This window comes from Semicossyphus pulcher, unplaced genomic scaffold (genome assembly GCF_022749685.1).
Source record: "Semicossyphus pulcher isolate SPU_LCO1_2020_fin unplaced genomic scaffold, fSemPul1.0.p SCAF_9, whole genome shotgun sequence".
Classification (NCBI taxonomy): Eukaryota; Metazoa; Chordata; class Actinopteri; order Labriformes; family Labridae; genus Semicossyphus; species Semicossyphus pulcher.
In genome coordinates, this window is record NW_027211770.1 from 453,800 (window position 1) to 473,830 (window position 20,031).

Consider the following 20,031-nt stretch of genomic DNA (forward strand, 5'->3'; position numbering starts at 1 on the left):
AAGCATTGGAGAAACTGCTAAGCCAAGAGCTTCGTGTAGAGGTGGAACCACACCTAGACCAACATCAGTTTGCGTACAAAAGGAAACGCAGTACGAGTCATGCCATTTTAACTATAATGCACCTAGTTTTAAAACATCTTGAGAGTCCCTCTGCATATGCCAAATTAGTTTTTATCGATTTCAGCTCAGCTTTTAACTGTATCCAGCCACACATCCTCCTTCAAAAACTGACTCAGCTGAACGTGAACCCCTTCCTAATCCAGTGGTACTATTCTTTCCTGTCAAACAGGCCACAGCAGGTTAAACTTTACTCTGTTCTCTCGGATACTGTACTGAGCAGCACTGGTGCCCCTCAGAGCTGCGTCAGATCGCCGTTTTTATTCACATTGTACACCAATGACTGTGTCAGCTCCCAGCCAGACCAGCATGTGGTGAAATTTTCAGACGACACTGTTATACTTAGTCTGCTAAAAACCAATACCAACTTAAACAGCCACAGATCTGGAGTGGACAGGTTTGTGAGCTGGTGTGACGTTCACCAACTCCAGATTAATACAGGTAAAACAGTGGAGATGCTGATGGATCCAAGGTCAGTTGGGGATCACAGCTCCGTGGCCATACACAAACGTAACATTAAGCAGGTTAATTCTTATAAATATCTGGGGGTCCATATTGATAGTGACTTAAGCTGGCGCACACGAAAGTGGCAAGTGTCTGTGCCCAAATCCACCAGCGGCTGCATTTTGGCGGCTCAGAGTGTTTGGTGTCTGTAGGAACATTATGTTGATTTTCTACAGAGCATCTGTGTTACGGTATGGCATTATCAGCTGGTTCGGCAACCTAACTGTTAAATCAAAGGCTCAGATATTATATCTGAAAAAAACGGCAGGGAAAATCATTTGTATGACAGCACCTGTAACTCCCCAAGACCTGTTTGAACAATCAATCCTTAGACTTGCGGATAACATCTTATCTGACACATCTCACGTACTGCACTCTGAATATGTCTTACTGAACTCAGGAAGGAGGTATAGAGTCCCTCTATGTAAGCACAACAGATATAAGCATTCGTTCATCCCACTCTCAGTCAAGCTCATTAATGGGCAGATTGCTCAGGATGGACGGAAATGATCAGGGGCTGTGTGACGCTGAATTTGCACAGATGAATTGCACTTTATGTGACTCTGCTGAGTATTTTATTTATTATGTATTGCTCATTGTTATTGATGACTATTGTATGTGTGTAGTGGAATGTTGTTGTGGGTGGAATGTCCTGTCTGCAGCAGACCCCTCTGTCCGAGACAAATTTCTCCCAAGGGAGACAAATAAAGATACCTTGACCTTGATATCATCTTTTACAGTGATTTTCATTTGAAGATTTGGTATGCAGCCAATATCATCATTGTCATGAGCAAAGGCATTGGACTCATACAGCAGCTGCTTCACAACTGCTTGTTCCTTCTCACCTAGATGACTGATGTCGACTGGTGGATGCCACAATGTTGCTGGGCTGTTTTCATCATTGTTATAGGTGGGGAAGAGTGTGCCAACCTCATTTACTTGAACACTGTTTGTTTGGTCTGTTTCAACTATTCTGTCTATTGGTTGGATGCAGCCTAGAGCTGTGCGGCTAGCAAGAATCACATCATGTGTGGTTTTGTTGCCTACAGGTATCTCGACAAATGGTTTTTCAATGTGGTGTACTTCAACTAGACCATCACCCATATCTAACTGCTCTAGCTGTGGATCGTAGGTGCAGAGTTCAAACAGGGCCACGGACTGGGTGAAACTTGCAGGCACAGGGAACTTAATGTGGGCAGTCTGACCTGGACGGATAACAATATCATGATGGCCAACTTTTATTGGCAATTGCTCACTCTTGTTAGTTTTTTTCTCTGCCTGGATGAAGTTTACTACTGCTTCAGCTTTTTCGGTCTCAATCTGCATGGCCCCTTTAAGGAGTTTGCCAATGGCAAGTAAAGCCTCCATCTCATCTCCCTGACCTATAACTATCTCTTCTATGACATTAAAGCCCAGCAATGGTCTTTGGAGGTCAACTCGGCTAACAAGGAACGGGACTTGAATTGAGTAGTGTGGGTCATCGTTACCAGGTAAGTTGACCATCACCTCCACCCATCCATCATAGGGGATTGTTTCCCCATTTGCAGCAAAGACATTGAGATCATCTTCCAGTAGTTCACTTAAAGGGCGTATTTCTTGATGAGGAAGGTATTTTTTCTTCCAGGTTCGGTCTATGAGGCTGACCTGGGCACCTGTATCAAACAGAGCAGTCACGGCATAACCATTCATATTACACTTCAGTAGACATTTTTTTCCAATTAATTGTGCAACTCTCTCAGATGTGGGATTTCGTTTTGATGACTTGTCTCAGCAGAGCCTCATCTGTGATAGCTGGGTCGGAGAGAAGCGGCTTTAATTCTCTCCTAATGTCGTCGTGCTTGTCACCAAGTCCCTGGTAGATGGTGTGCATGAACACATTCTTTACAGTCTGTGTCTCATACTTGATTTCAGCGTCATTCTGTCATGATGTGAGGATGACTTTTTGTTTAAGTCCCACCATCCTATACAGAAACTGTTGTGGTGTCTCATGCTTGTGTTGTTTGGCTGTAATCAGTTCTTGAAAGAGTTCTGTTGGGCCCTTTTCTCCCATGTGGGACCTTAAGAAACTTTTCAATTCAGTTAATGTCATCTCCTCTCTACTGATCAACATGTCTTTGAAGTGGCATGGCTTTGTAATGCGCAGGACTGCTCGAATGACTTCACCCTCTGTGTGTTGTTCTTTTAGCCCCTCATCTATCTGTTTACAGATATTACTGTAGCTAATGTATGCAGTGCTGTCACCTATCTGACCACCATGTATTTTGAACTCTTTTCTGTGAAGAAAGGCTAGATCTCTGAGGGCCACTAGACTGTCACTCCTATGAGGAATCTGCTGTTCAAAGACAGGGTGAGCTGGCTGGGTTACATGTGTGCTGGTGGATTGTTTACGGTCACCTGCAAATGTCTGCTGGTCATGAGTGTGTGAGGTAAGTGGGGCAGTGTGCTCACTATTGGGATTTAATTCAGGAGCAGGCATCTTAGAGGAGGCACCATAGGACAGCGTGCTGATGTCTCCATCAGTGACATGTGTGTGCATTTTAGAAGTTAAGTTTGACTGGGTATGAGCAACACTAACCTCTGCCTCTTCTTCCACAGTTTCAACACAGGCTGTCTGACTGGCAATCATCTCATCAATTACATCTTTCAAACAAAGTAACTTGGACATACCCTCATCCTCTAACTCAAGCAAGTTTGTGGAAGACATAAATGAACAAACATAGTCAAAACACTCTCCTTCATCCTGCTTTTCCCACTTAGCTGGATGCTGTTCAGGTGGCGGTGGTATGCTCGTTGCAACTTGGAACATCTGTTCCGCAGAAAGGCGCAGCAGCCCCTTCTTTATAGACCAAACCAGTTTTTTTCTCGTACTGGATGCCATAGTTCACACTTGTCAGACGCTCTGGAAACGCTAAGCCCCTCACTCTGACTGTCGACAGACGTCCTTGACCCGCGTTGCTCCCTCTGCTTTGACAACGTGATTCTGGCGGTCCCCTGGTTCAAAGATCACTGGAATGACGTCCCCTGGCGTTCTGGTGGCGTCAATCCCGGACAAGCCCCCATAAATCAGTTGCAGGTCCCAGGCATGCGACCATACAACAGTTAATTCTGTTTAAAAGGTATAATGAGCAGACAGGGCAACGTTAGGCTGTTGCTGCATTGATCCTCATAGCAGAATCTTTATTATTTTTAATATTGAAGTCAGCCAAATAATAATATTTAGTTCTCAACATGAACAATGTACAAACATATCTTAAGTCACTTGTATGTCTTTTTCCTTCAAGCCATTTTACATGTTAACTGAATAATGCATAAAAATGTGTACAATAACCAGAAAGCATTAAGTGAATTCAGTACAAAAGTGCATAACTTAATGTGCAATAAAACTGTGGTTAATGGCGCGCTTTAGTCAGCCAAAATAAGTAGGAGCAGGTATACACACACAATAAACAAACTGCTACATTGCCAAGATGGCGGGGCCCATGGAAGGTGCTGGACTATATTTCCGTGGCACAAACATTCTCTAAACACACTTCCAACTCACATACAGTCTGCACAAATACATTAACATATTTTAAAGTACCAGTGTTTTTCTTGCTTATACATGACACTAACCTGTTTAAAAGGTATAATGAGCAGACAGGGCAACGTTAGGCTGTTACTGCATTGGTCCTTGTAGCAGAATAGCGAGAGGGTCAACGAGAGTGCAAAGCGGGGTTTTGGTCGGCTGCCCAACGTCCTGCTGCCACCCTCTGACGCTGCTGGGTATTGCACCAGGTTAACAAGTCCACAAAAACTAGATAAGTGTGTTTTAACACAGAGAATAATTCACCAGCAATAGCTGAAATACACATGTGATTATCACAATCAGGTACGTACTTCACAAACAAAATGTGACCACATCTTTTGTGTGCGTCACACAACCCTCGCTCCATGTGGCAAAGCATCAGGAACATCAGACCTCAAACAGAGCCATAACACCCCCACCTCAACACCTCTCTCCCAGACCACCTCAACACTTTCTTTGCCCACCTCCAACAAGGGACTAGCCACACTCATCACATCCTTAGAGTGCAACCCACCACTCAGGCCCTGTTCACACTTACGTATGCGTCCTGGGTGATCCAATCACAAGTGGTCTGCTCTGAGCCCAGCATTTCACACCTGGCATTAATGAGCCCCTCAAATGCATTTTCAGTGACCGCTTGGAATCGGATCTCATTTCCCTGCTCTGTTTGCAAATGGACACGGAGCCTCGTTAACCTTAATTTGACTTTAAAAAACTTCATATAATAAATAAAGCTTACATCATGGCGACGCGGTCAGATGCAGCGGCCTAGCGCTCTTCAGTTTTTGGCAGCTCTATTGTTTTTACCTCGTTGTACTTATATTTATGTGCTCTCGTAGAAGTGGCAGATACGCATGTGCAGTACAGCAGATCAGACCTGCTTGTGATTGCAGATTACAATGACTGTTCCCTGCATGAGAATCAATCAATCAAATTTGATTTGTTTAGTGTCAAATCATAACCAAAATTATTTCAAGACACTTTACAAAAAGAGCAGATCTAGACCGTACCCTTTGTTATAGAGGGAAGGGCTGGAACTCTATTCCACCGGAGTAGGCTAAAGGCTAAGCCTCCCAAGCCTCCTTCTCGCCAACTCGGTCTATTAACAACAAAATGGAAGAGCTAAGAGTGCAGATTACTTCGCACTGCCTGGATTATTGTGTGATGATAATAACAAAAACTTGGCTGGACTCGAACAACCCGGACATTGCTATCAAGCTGACAAGCCACACTGTATACAGAGCAGACTGGACCATTCACTCCGGTAAGAGCAGAGGTGGAGGACTGTGCATTTAAATCAACAGCGGCTGGTGTACTGACACCAGGATTATGAACACACACTGTTCCCCGCAAATAGAGTATCTGATGTTGAACTGTAGACCGTTTTATTCACCCAGGGAGTTTATCTGTCATCATAACAGCTGTCTATGTACCGCCGCTAGCATTGGAGCAGCAACAGAATACCATCAACCATCATCTGCCAGCACTACCAGACAGCTTTGTTTTAGTAGCAGGAGACTTTAACCATGCCAATTTAAAGTCGGTCCTGCCCAATTTTTTTTAAGAATGTGAACTTCTCAGCAAGAGAGAAAAATACAGGTCTATACCAACATATCATTCCTGTCCCCAAAAAGCCAAGGACCACAGGACTTAATGACTACAGACCTGTCGCCCTGACCTCTGTGATAATGAAGTCCTTTGAGCGCCTGGTGCTCTGACACCGAAAGGACGTCACAGACCCCCCCTGGACCCCTTGCAGTTCCCCTACAGAGCCAACAGCTCTGTACACGACGCCATCAACATGGCCCTCAACTTCATCCTCCAGCATCCGGACTCAGCAGGAACCTATACCAGGATCCTGTTTGTGGATTTCAGCTCTGCCTTCAACACGATCATCCCGGCTCTGCTTCAGGACAAGCTCTCTCAGCTGAACGTGCCCGACGCCACCTGCAGGTGGATCACAGACTTCCTGGTTTAACCCTGATATCAGATCGGACTTTCTGGACAATAGGTGGCTGTTTTATAGCCTTAACCAGCAATATTTCGAATGATTAATTAATGAATCACAAAGAGATTTAAACACAAAATGTACTGTTGTTTAGAGTGGATAGGAAAAGTTTACTATGCCACTTGATATTACACTTCTCCCCACTACAGTAACCTGCTGTTGTACAGTATTATTATTTACTATTATTATTTTTATAAATTTAGGGTTTTATATCTGTAACATGCATTCTTTCAAATGTATCATCAGTGAATGACAGACAATGAAATTTGAAGTCTGAATCTGTTAATATGTGGCAAGGATTACACAGACTTGTTGCTTGTTCCAGTTCTGCTTAATGTAACTTTTAATTTTTAATTGTAATTTACATTTTTTGTTGTTTTGGTGACAACATGCAATACTCACTGATAGGTACAAGTATCTGTTGGCTCTTATTGAAAGGTTTCAAATAATAAAACAGCTAGTAGCCGAAATATCTATGCCAACATTATTTAGTCATAGTGGTGTTGGTAGAATAATAGTCCGGCCCATCTGAGGTCTCGTTTGAACAAATCCAGCCCGCTCCTAATATGAATTTGACACCCCTGTGCTACAGCAAATGTGTTTCTTATTGACACTTCCGGCAGAGCAAGAGCAACATTAGCATTCATTTGAAATTAAGCTGTTAACCTGATGTATCTAATCCAAAACATGTGCCAAATAGACTGAAAAAGCCAACAAACCCTGCTCTTGAGCTACTCCAGTGTTGGGTTTTTATTTTCTGTGGGTTTCTCCCTACATGCAATGTGTCATTTAAAACAAAATCATAAAAATGCTGTCAGCAATAATTTTTGTTGTCAGCGTGATTCAGTCTCTACAGGATTGTCAGGCTATGACGCTATAGAGTAAGCAATCATGGCACAAAAAAACAGCCACATTTTTCATGGGTTCTGTGCTTGTTTCTGGTCTGTCTAGCCGATCCGGTTGGCCTTCCAGTATAAGCATGTTGCAATGGAGACACAGATTCTTGGTCGGTGTTTATTAGCCCAGTAAAACACCGACCATGCTGCCCATGCTCACTTGAGCTAAACTTTACTGCATCCTCATAGTATTGTGCAATTTATAAATGGGTTTTTGTAAATACAATTGCAGCCTTGCCCCTGATGTAACAGCTTTCTTTACAATACCAGATGTTTTTTTTAGGGTGTTAAATGTCTCTTTCCAAAAATTAAGTCTTTCAAAAGACAATTGAAGCAAGCCCATTCCTTTGAGCTTTGCAGCATCTGTGACTGAATGTTTGGAGCACAGGTTTTGTTCCCTAGGCCTAAACTGACCTGGTGAGGACAGGACAGAGTTATCCCTTTTTGGCCAGTCCTGCCCTGGACATATCAAGATATGTCACAGCCAGCAGTAGGAGGAGTTATTTTAAAGTCTTCTTCCCCAGCCAGTGATCTTGTTACCTCACTGTGTATAACCTATACTTTTGGTCGTGGCCTGACTGACAGGAACTGGTGCTTGTACATTGATCTAAGAATAAATATGGGGATTCAATATGATATCAGTGTTGATGGTTTAGCTGTTGGTCTCTCTTGATCTTTCTTGTTTGAGAATTAAAGCTCACACATTATTTCGAACCCATTAACCTTTCTCTGATGATAGTGCTGTTCACAGGATCTTGCTCTTCTCTATTCAACAACATGAGAGGTCATTTGATAACCCAGTGGATTACCTGAAAATAGCTTGAGATTTCTGTGGTTTGTTTGACTACAGTCCAGAAAAAGGATACAGCATTTTTTATGCAGGGCGTCATCAACCTCTGTTGGACTGAGTGAACAAGGAGTAAATTCTTCAACTTTTGTTTCAGCTGGTTTCATAACGTGGCATTTGAAGCAGAAAATGAGACCAAAGGAGCAATTGAAAAACGTTTTACTTCCACATATATTGATATCTCTTGCATTGTCCATTATTTTAACATTTTACTTTAAACATTAACACTACTTAAACTAGATTCCCTAAGAACATTTTTTGCAACAAGTCCTGTCCAAAATCCTGTCAATATGAATTCCAGGCCAGACTAGATAACATTATAGTTTTACAACAATGATCTGTCATTTAAGTTAAAATAGGTTTATTTTCTGTACTTTGAGTAGGAACTTGTGCCACAGATGACAGAAAAATAAGAATCCTGTTCTGAGGCAGTGAAAATGTTTTTTTTTCCTGTGCCCTGCTATATAGCCTAGCCTATTACATTGTCTCCTTCAGTGGAAACTGTCAGTGCCAGTTGCTTAGGATATTTGTCCAATAGCCTATTCAAATCCTGACAATAATGCATATTTAAATGTATATTAACTTTCTGAAATGTGGTTTTATTTGCTTCACTGACCACAGGCCACGTACCAGGATGAAGTAATGAAGGGGTGGTGAAAAATGCAGAGGGGGCAAACCTTTTTATATTGTATAACAGTATCTTATCATCCTTCTTTGCCTATTTCTGCTTTTTTCCATCCTGTTGGTGACATTAAAGTGTTTTAAAAGTGTAACATGAATCAGGTGCACCTGCAGGTAGGCACGTTGCTATTTACAAGGCAGATTACAGCCTTCATTCTCAAATATCTGACCTGCTCATGTAACTTCTCTCCTTCCATTGCGCCCTCACGCAGAACACACACAGCTATAAACAGATCTATGCTGATGCTCAGATTAAAGTTATATCCATTAAAGCAATTCCATATTATCAGAAACGATTAGTAGGCTACCTTTCCCAATTAAGAGAGACGCTATGTACATTTACACGAGGCACAACAGTACAACTCCAGACACACTGACGGTATCGGACAGGATCTTATGTTAACTAACCTTCTGCTTGTGTAACATCGAAGAAAGGTCGGCTGTTAACACATATTTAATTATTTTTGCTGCTAGTAACCATGTCTATTTTCTCTACTGCGTGCGTTATGACACAAGACAGTCTGCATGAATATCTATGGCCACGATTGTCGGTGACACTTAAAGTTATGTTTAAGTAGGCTATTATAACAAATCTAACTCTTTGTTGCGAATGAGTGAGTGAGTGTGTGAGTGCTTGTGTTTCTGCGTGTATTAAAGGAGCGTGGATCAGAGTGAAAAGGGTCGGTCTTGAGCTGGAGTTTTTGGCCCTTATAGGGCTCAAGCAGGAATCTCCCTTAGGTGCAGCAGGGGTGTAAGAGGTAGCGCTGCGTTTCCTCATCTTCTGTAATCACCAGACCGACGTCATTCCGAAAGGAATGTAAAAGTCAGCATGAGAAGTAAGGAAAACTTAAGAGAAGATGCTTCATTACAGTCTATGACACTTGTATCTCTGCCAATATATTTGTTGTTTCTGATATTTTTATAGGGTAGGCTGCATAACTTAACTAAGGGGGCAGAAAATACATCTGAGGGGGTAAAGCCAAGTGAAGGTATTTTTCATATAGGTTATTTACTGAAAAAAATACTTTCAACGTGTACTTAGCGCAATAAATACAAGTCATTCTGGATTTTGAGTTTATTTCAGCAATCATATGTCATCCTTAAGCTGCATGATGATTTCCTGCCCTTCCTTTCCCTATGTCTGCCAAAGCCGCAACTGTTAAATTGGTTGCTTAAATTTCTATTTTGGCTGGTAAAATAAAGAAAAGAAATATTTACCAATCATTGGCTTTTTTAAAATACTATTTTTTATTGGCTTGTATTGTATTTCTCATTTTGTAAAGAATACTTAACCTTTTCTTTGGCTTTTACAGCAAATGTACCTAAAAAAGTATTGCAGGGCTTAAAAATGCATATTATTGGCTGAGCCGAGTTAAAAAAAAAAGACTTTGGAGTCTAAAAGCCTAATATTTTGATAACAGTAGTCTTGCCTTTCTTATCGAGGCCATTCCCGTCTAATTTAAACCATTTCCTGTTTCAGCAAGCGGCACAGCAGTCGAGCGGTTGCATGTGCACAGTACACTAATCAACACACACAGAGAGAAGACGCTTGCTAGAGTTAAGATGGCGGCATGTGTGTGAGGAGGCTGGGATCTAAACTCGAGGTTTTTCGTCATTAATCGATTCTTATGAATCCACATATATGAAAAAATTGAAAGAATTACAATTTTAACATCTTTTACACGCCAGTGTGTGATTTTGGATTGACTTCATGACATCCATACACTTCGTGGTTCACCCGTTGCCCGGGACCGAGGATCAGCTCAATGACAGGTATTTAGTTGCGGCCCGTTCTAAAGCAAAATAAAAATCAACATTTATGTGCTGAGTGTGGTATATAGTGTTCGAGATTGTATTTATGAACGATTTAGATATTGTCTTGCGTTTGTATTGGGGTTTAAAGAGTTTAAATGACCCCCTAGACTTAAAACAAGGCCTAGCATCTTGAACAGTCCTCATTAGCCTGCTGCTAGCTCTATAGTCTGGGCTAGATGCTAGACGTTAACTGGCTACGAATAGCTAACGCTAGCAGGCTGTTTTGTTGGTTCTCTGGAAAGATTGGCTGACAGTCAAAGTTGAGATAGACAATGCGGGTTGGGGGATGGGGAAAGAGAGGGAAAAATGCCGTAAAACACGATTGTTGAAATTAATCGCGATTTCGTTGTGCATATTACATCTGTACTTTTTTGACAAGTGTCATTGTTTGTTTTGTGGGAGTTTCGTTGGTTATCATTATCAATGAAGTAATGTTAGCTCACGTTAGCTCACGTCAGCTAACCAATAGCTAGTTGCCATTACTAGCAAGCGTATTCCCCACCACGCTTTTGTCAAAGCCAAATATTTGTGTTTCAATGTCTTTTGTGTCAGATTATTTTTGAATGTAGATGGCACATTTAGTTTCGTAATTTGTCTGCATTGAACATTGCGCACTGAGATATCATTAAGTACCTACAATATCTTGTGAAGTACAGTTAGCAACATTGCATTAACAATAATCCTGTTATCTACTTTACTCAGGGGACAAGTCAAGGCGTCTGAAGTGCACATGATCGATGCTATTCTTAAATGTTCAGATACTTTTACAAATTAAAATTCTTTTCACTCTGACAAAATGCTATGTGGCCACAGTATATAGGAACAGTTAATACACTTAATGTTACAAATAATATTGTTACCAGTGACATGCTTCTGGCATGCATAAACTGAGTTTGGTAGGTTTAAAAGATAATTAGTCAGTAGTTGTAAGAGGTCCAGGACATTTATTTTTGCAGAACATGTGATTTATAATAAACCTATTTCGATTTGTCATCCACTGAGATGAAACTGATTAATATGCTGTTCTCTTTGAAGACAAAGAGGTTTAGAAATTGTTTTTAGAATGACCTTGAGATAAAGTACTGGATATTGGCTCAGAGTGTTTTGACCCTTTTTCCAGATTAGTGTACTACCAAAGGCAGGGAACAAAGTTTTGTCTTTCTGATGAAGGGACTCAAACATCTTGGTCGTGTGGATCATTGGTTCCTTAAAGAGGTCATGGCAGTTTCATCCCCAGGCATGAATGCCATTGCATGCTACAGTCACCATGTGCTGCTAGAGCCCCTCTCTTTCTTCCACATAAAGGAGATTGCAGTTGTCAAAGCAGATAAGTTGTTTCATCTGATCTAAAAAAGGCTTCGTCCAGTTAGACTCAAAAAAATTGCTTGCCTGGCTTATACATCCAGTTAAATTTCCTCAATCTAATGCCAGTGGTGTCTTTGACCTAACTGAAGGATGTCCGGGGTGTAAAACGAATAGCATATCATTGTAGTGAAATTGATGTTTAATATCTTTCTGTTGTGCTTTAGTGAAACTATTATGGCCCACTGAGACCAGAAGACTTTGTCTTTCAGCCCCTAGAGATGTAAACATCAACACCTGCCAGTTCTCAGAGCTCTAGTAGTGGCAAAAGTCAGATGAGGGCTGTCACTTTTCCCAGAAATCAAGTTTGAATGAATTCAACAAGGTTTCCCACACATAAGCCTCACACATTCACTGCACTCCTGAACATTTCCTGACATTGCCTGGGGGGCTGCATGTGTGAACGCAAACGGCAGATTTTTTGACCCCAACATTACCCGATGTTCTCCTTCTAGCGACCTAGTAACATGCCAGGAGAAAGTCCGGGTTGGCCGATGAGTGTACGCAGCAGGAAATACTCAGGAACATTTATGGCGAGCGAGTGACGGGGGAAGGGAGGGACCGAACAATAAGTCGCCCTATTTAAAGAAAGTTCTATCGTACCTCCATTATAACTGTGCTTTATTCTTCTCCACCATATGTTAGTGTTTGTTCACAAAACTACTTTAATCCTCTCACCCTGCTTTTCTTCAGTTATTTCTCCCCATACACCTTCACCTACTATACCAGCACGCAGCAGCTCTTTCTGTTTCTCGCTCCCTATTTGTCTGCTCTGTTTACATTCATCATGAGTTGCACGTTTTACAAAGTTGCCCAAAATATACAACTGGCGTTTTGTATTTTTTCACCCGTGGTCTCGTTTTCACAGCAGCAGCTGAGCCACGTGTGAAGGAGGCTCGTAGTTACATGTAGAAACTATCAAACCTGACTAATGAGACCAACACTACTTAGCTGCACTTAGAATCTTTAAAAACAGAATAAGAAGGTCCAAATTTAACAGAAGATGTTGCGTCTCTGTGTGTCTGTGAATAATTGTATCTCAAGCCTTTAATTGACCCTCGCTGACCACCATCGGCGCGCTCACGCTTCTGTTAATTAGGTCACGCAGTAGGGCTTTAGTGCATCAACAATCTGTAAAGTACAAGTTTACACTTTCACTTCTCGAACCTGACATGTAACAGGTGTAACAGAGCAGCTGTTAGAAACGTGAACTAGTCGTTGGCGGACTGTGAGCATCCTATGTTTACTGCTATGCGTCCTTTGGACAGTCACACAGCCACCCTGGCAACCCGGTGTTGTTGGGGTGATGGCTCGATGAGGGCTACGGGGAACTGACGCTACATTAGCAGCCCGTACTGGCTAATGAGGACTTGCTACAGCAGCTAATTATTGAGTTTCCGTGTTGTGGAGACGTATTTCCAATTCACTAAGCCTCGCCATCACTGCATCTAAACTACAGTATTAACCTGTACCACTGTCACTACGGGAGGCAGAGGAGAAGCTAAACACTTGAGACACCTAGCAGGAAACAGCAGAGGCTTTCACTAACAGCTGAGCAACGATATGGTCACTAGCAGAACTGAAGAGCTTGTAAATGACAGTCGGATGAGCGATGAAGGATAGAGCTAGTACTTGATCAGAACTGCTGCAAGTTTAATTGTGCAGTGGATTAATGAGCTGCACTAATAAAAAGCTTATTTTGTTGCAGTAAATAGTAAATACAGTGAAATACAAATAATACAAAATCAATAAAAACTTTAACAAGAGTGAAAATGACAAGTATCAATATATTCTTACAGTACAATAACTTCAGGTTACTTAAGATTAGAGGTCGACTGATTGATCGTTTTGGCCGATTAATTGGCCCCGATAGGACTTATTAAAACCTATAATCATCGGCGGATCTGGGCTCCGATAGTGGCCAATGGCTGTGCAGCCTCAGGCAGGGACATACATAGCGTGCATTCACCTTTTTAATGGAGTCTCCATAGGTGACATACAGGTAATGCAGGTACCTGGGATAATTACTTAAAGTTAACTTTATAACACAGCTTTATTTACAAATTATGGTCATGATAAGGTTGTTGTTTATAGTATTGCATTATTAATGAATTAGACTATCGTTAACTTTCACTGCTTTTCTGCCGAGCTCATGCTGCGGTCTCTGTTTAGCTAGCAAGCTCACTACAATTTGGCTAGCAGTGAGTGGTTTATTAAAAACCGGCATTTGCATAAGGCTACTGTAGGAGTAAAGCACGTCACGATGTCAACACAAACTGTTGTGAACAACAATGTGTAGGTAAAGTTAAAGGAAAAGAGCGAGAGACTGACGCAGGGGCGATACATTCGCTTTTTATATAAGATTCTTATGGTAACTTCATTGCTGCTACTTGAGTTGTGTCTGCTGAAGTAGTGTTTCTATTTTTTTCTTCCAAATATATGCCAGAAAGCTTCTGTGATGATAATAACCATTCATTTGTAACTTTAGTAAAACTTTACTTTATCAGAAAGGTTTTATTAAACCAGAAACTTTAAGAAAACAAATGCAGTATAATTTCAATTTAAAAATGATTAATAAAGTGCAACATAAATCATTCATGTAGATTGAAATAAATATTACATATATAAAAGTAAATAATAGTTATATATATATATATATATATATACATTATCTATTTGACAGCCTATTTAGTTAATAGCTATATAGAATTGATTAACATGTTTCTTGTTTCTTTGAGTTAGATGTTCATTTGCAGATTATATTTTCTTTACTACTTATTTTATTTATTTCATTACTCTTTGAGATTCATGTTCTGTTCCAGATATATGTTTTTATTTTGTTATTTATTTGACATAGACTTTCAGTTCAACAGTTATGTGTAAGGATATGTAATGAAGGTAAAAGATTGTTCATTTAAATTAGTTTAATTTTTTTCCTTGGGGTAGGTAGATATCGGCCGATTAATTGGCTATCAGCTTTTTCCTCGTACAAACTATCGTTATTATATCGGCCTTTAAAAATCCACTATCGGTTGACATCTACTTAAGATAGCCTACGGCTAGTTTTTATGGCCGGTTAAAAAATATGTTGGCCGTTAAAATTTTTTGGCTTACCGCCAATGGCACGTAGACCAAAAAGTTAATTTTGGACCCTGGGGAAGTGTCCATTAAAATAATCGATTGTGGATGACTATCTTTATTTATTTATTTATTTTTTAAGATTATTTTTTGGGCTTTTGCCTTTATTATATTGGATAGCTGAAGATAGACAGGAAATATGGGGAGCAGAGAGTGGGGGATGACATGCACCAAATGACCAGCAGACCGGGAGTCGAACCTGCGATCAGTGTGTCGAGAACTGTAGCCTCTGTACATGGGGCGCCTGCTCTACCAACTGATCTAAACCAGCACCTTGATGACTATGCTTTTGACAGATAAAAAAAGACGACAGGGGAAAATCTCCCACTGTGAGGGACATGTGTGAAATGGGAAACTCTGGCTAATGTCGGGGTCAGAAGGTCCTCAAATTGTCAGGAAAATGTCAGGAGTGCATGTGTGAAAGGGGCAATAGACTTGACTTGGGTGGGCTGCCAATGTATATTAACGGCCGGCAAAGTATATTTGGCGACCCATTTAGTTTTGTAGGCTTTTTTTCCCATTCGAGAAAACACCATCCGCAATAGATTAGCTAACTAGTGGCACTGGGCAATCTCCCCTCTTCTACCTGTTTGTTCTGATAACGCAGGGAGGTTTCACCTACTGAAAGTCGCACATGCGCTGCAAAACAACAAAGAGAGAGGAACACGCGTGCAGGGCATTTAGGGTACACCAAGAAGGACCTGGGACTTATTCAAGACGACGGATCCCCCATTAGCAAAACCTGCTGGAAAAAAGTTACGGCTACATCAAACTTGACGCAGCGTCCCCAGGATCACCATCCAGCACTACATGCCGGACATATTAACTGAGTGATATGATGTTACATATTACGATGAAACGTTGAGTTGGTGGGGAATTAGCCAAAATATAAACGAGTCACTTACTTAGTCACACACTGCAACATAGACAAACAGCAAAGCGGCATGTAGCCTAGTCTATGGAACACAAAATAGTCCTCAAGAGCTACAGTCAGTATTCCAGGTAGAGCTGAGCAAAAAAATAATATGAAAATGTCTGTCGTATGTGTTTTTGTATTTCGTCTTCATCATGATGTCGCAAAACCAGTGGGCGAACTGCTTTACGGCAGTTGAGTGTGGCGGCTGGCTGCATGTTGACTGCGTGTGAGCTTAATAAAGGCCATAACGCTCTGATACCTCCTGATACCCGATACCAGTATCAGGTATCGGGAGGTATCAGAGATTAAGTACTCGTACTTGTTCCCCTAAAACTATGACGAGTACCACACCCGAATACAGCTTTACAACTTGACGTTAGCCTCCTGTTAGTTAAGCAGGTAGGCGGAGAAGCAAAGTTGAGTTTAAAATGTCAGCAACAGTTGCAGTTGTAACATTATGTCAATTTACTTTGTTACACACTGTTTTTAAAGTCATTATGAGAACTGAAATAATAAGTACTCATATCGGTACTTACGACCGTAACCTGTTATTAATTAATTTTTCACAATCATAATAATGTAGGAAAAGGCCTACGTGAGACTTTTGATGTTTAATGTTGAAGGAAATTAAGCAGGAACAGCAATAAGGAGCCTTGTGAGTGACTATCTACCAAACAACTTCCTCATTTTGAAATATATCCAGATCAAGACACATCATTCACTACAGTTTACATTTTGCTAGCACATTGTACATTAGCCTCAGAGAATGCGCCCGTTCTCTCTTTATAATCAGAAATAAGTATCAGGCTACACGCATGGTCAGCGCATGCACACTTTCTTTGCCTTGGCTCTGACAGCTCCAGCTTCAGGCATTACTGGGGCTGGAGCCAACGGCTCGAAGTGATAGGCCTCGAGACCACCACGGTCCTCAGCCACACTAAAGTGCTCTTCATGGGACTCTGGAGGGGAGTAGTCCTCGACCTCAAAAGAGCCCTCTTTGGTATATGTGCCTTGTGACTCTGTGCCGCTCTCCATTTTTCTCTGGCCAGGGGAGGGGATGTCACTGTGCTGCCGGTCATAATCATGCAGCGCAGTCAGGACACCGATCTGTATGTGGTTCTCATGCTCTGCCCCTGACTCAATGGGGTCGTGATCACTCCTATATTTCCTTGAACAACCTTTTATAAAGAATAAAATACGTCTCCACTAGAGGTCGAACTACTTAAACTAAAAAAGAGGTTTGTGCATGCGACTCCCGAGGATACTCTTAATTGTTAGAAAACTGTGAAATACCACTCGTACTTAGAAACAGTGAGAGGGTGGGTGGGGGCTAAACCTTTGTTAGGGCCCGAGCACCAACGGGTAATTGCTTGGATTATTATTATTATTATTATCATTATCATTATTATTATTATTATTATTGTTATTTCATTGTCATCGAATTTTGCATTTTTCGAGGCTTAAATGTCCTCGGAGCATCATGAAACTGCGCACACTTGTCAGGTCTGGCCAAAAATTTGATATTTTATGGCCGTCTGCCGTAAGATCACCAAAATAGCTCCTTAGCGCCCCCTACAAAATTGCCAAAAGGCCTCCCCATAGAGGTTATTATAATTATAATTACTTATAATTAAAATGAAACTTTGTTCTTTTCAAACCTGGGCCCTATGTTTGCATGTTTTGGTGTCAAAATGACGAGAGATGTACCTTTTAGTTTAAAAGTAAGATCCTTTGTTTAACCAGAAACAACAGTTATATAGCTCTCTTCATTGCCACCAGACTCCATTGACAAAAACATTAATTTTGCCTCACAATACACAAGAGTTGCTGATGGTCAACTGCAGCCTCAATCGGTTAGTTTGTGTTATTCTGTGATGGTTTAAAAGGTTAGTTTGGTTCCAAACTAACTAACAAGGCAGCGGTAGACAAGTCCTGTGTTCTGCGAGGTTAGATTACTGTGTTTGTTAATGGAGTCTGGTTAACCAAAAAACGTAGGCACTGCTGTTTTGAAGCGATGCATGACACTTTGAACTGATTGGCCTGTTTTTAATGCGATGCATTTGATTGGTGTCTGGTCCAAGTCAGTTTTTCTTTCTAGCTTGCAATATCTGTCGATAAATATATTACTCAGTAACTGATGGATGTACAAATGTAGCAAATTACTTTACTTCATTTAAAACATACTTAAAATTTAAAACATTATCATAAAATTACTGACTTATAATACTCAAATGACAAGTACACTGTACTTGAATTATGATTCGAACGATATATCAAATTTCGATTGAAAGGTGACAGCCCTAGTTAGTTCTGCTATCTGTAAGCTATCTGTTCACCTGAAACCATTTCTTTACAAAATTAGTTTAAAAGAGTTAGAGATTTGGCCATTGCCATGTTGGTTTTTTTGGAGCCGAAAGTTACTTTTTTTGGAAGAGGGTGGTGGTGGAGAGAAGCGGGGAATGGCAAACAGCAAGTTATAGGCAAGTTAGTCTACACCTGTGGCTGATTTATTAGCAGGTGAATGAGCTAGTTTAACTTTGTGTTTCCAACATAGGGGATTCTTTTTGTGGTGGTAACTAACTGCAGTTAGTTATTTTATCAGACTAAAGAGGTAGCGGATTCGCCACTTGCTCGCCCAATGAGAAAGAGGCGGGTAAACCGGGTAACTTAAAAATAGCCGGTCTTCTCAAGACTACAGTCTGCTGTAATCTTCAATGGCAACTATTCGACCATTACACAAAGATCACGCCCCCCACCCCCGCAAACACATGCCACCGTATGTTTCACAACTGACCTCCACCCAACACAACTGCAGCTCATCTCTCTGCACACAGCTGCTTGCCCCACACCCCTCTTCCTGTCTGTTTTGCTGTCTGCTATGTTGAGTGTGTGTTTCTCTGCAGTGCGTGTGTGTGTAGGCTGTAGACTGTGTAAAAAGATGGACGACATGACTGCTCCCTAAAAGTGAAGACAAAACATTTCAAGTGCCCCCTGGTGACTGGCTGCAGCAAATACATTTTTCTCAAACATGGTTTCTGTCATTATAGTTGGTTATTTTGCTGATTTATGTCCAAGTGTTCATTTTTTTTCTGACTAGTTTATTTTGAATTAATTTTCATGTTGTAAAAAGGATGATTGACCGCTCTGTTGACAAATACGGCTCCTGCAGCCGATCTGTTCCGGAATAGCAGAGTAGAGGACAAACGGCGGGAGGAAATGTCACAATCACTACAGTCATTGAAGTTTCCATATCTGTGAACGTTAGCTTCAGACCAACACAAGAAGCTGTTCATCTGTTAAACATGCTGGCGTGCGGGATCCTTGCTGTTTTATTGACTAAGTTAAGTATGTGTTTTGGTTAGCAGAAATGGCTACGGCAGCTCCACCTGCCGATCTCTACTGTGCGTCTATCACAGGGGCTATTTTGGCGTCAATTCTGTAGAATGAGAGCAGATGGAGATGCGTCGTCCATTTATATATGCAGTCATTGGTGTAACCCTGCTCGCCACAGGTAAATAATATAATAGATAAAATAACAATGATTAGCCAGGTAACGTTGTGCCATGCGTTTCTGTCATGTTTTCCAAGCTGCCTTATATGGTTGTATGTTCAGTGATATGAGGTCAGGGGATACACTAAAGTGCCCTTAAACTGCGTTATTTTTTTTGACGCATTATTTTTTCTGTTTCTGCAATTAACGCGTTATTTTTGACAGCCCTAGTTATAATAAACTGTGCATCTCCCCTACATAACACAAAGACATAGATTATTTCTGTTACAGTAGCAATCAGCCTTTCATATTATGCATAGTTATTGTACACTTGACATGATATACACTGCCTGGCAGAAAAAGTCACCACCTGGGTTGTTGGATAATTACTGCAGTGAATAATATGTTTCAGCTGGCAACAAGTTATTTAACCCTAACTGATGCAGTGGAGTAAGAGCAATCCACAAGCACAATGCCATGAGAACTCAAAGTATTGGGACTAAACGGCTGTGTAGCCTAAAGAAAACCACTTATCAGTGAGGCTAATTGGGGGAAAAAGCTTAAATTTGCTAGGGAGCATAAAGATTGGACTCTGGAGCAATGGAAAAAGGTCATGTGGTCTGAGTCCAGATTTACCCTGTTCCAGAGTGATGGGCTCATGAGGCTAAGAAGAGAGGTGGATGAAGTTACGC

The 20,031-nt window shown here is 41.1% G+C and overlaps 1 protein-coding gene across 4 annotated transcripts in view; it reads left to right on the plus strand.

Moving 5' to 3' along the window:
* The first annotated feature begins 10,158 nt into the window (after positions 1-10,158).
* Positions 10,159-20,031, plus strand: part of ubr5 (ubiquitin protein ligase E3 component n-recognin 5) — an 85,131-nt gene continuing 75,258 nt past the window's right edge. For all 4 annotated transcript variants that reach the window (XM_069657066.1, XM_069657067.1, XM_069657068.1 and 1 more), the window contains exon 1: positions 10,159-10,391. In XM_069657066.1, the coding sequence (XP_069513167.1) occupies positions 10,330-10,391 (62 nt within the window). In that variant the 5' untranslated portion in view covers positions 10,159-10,329. The remainder of the gene's footprint in view (positions 10,392-20,031) is intronic.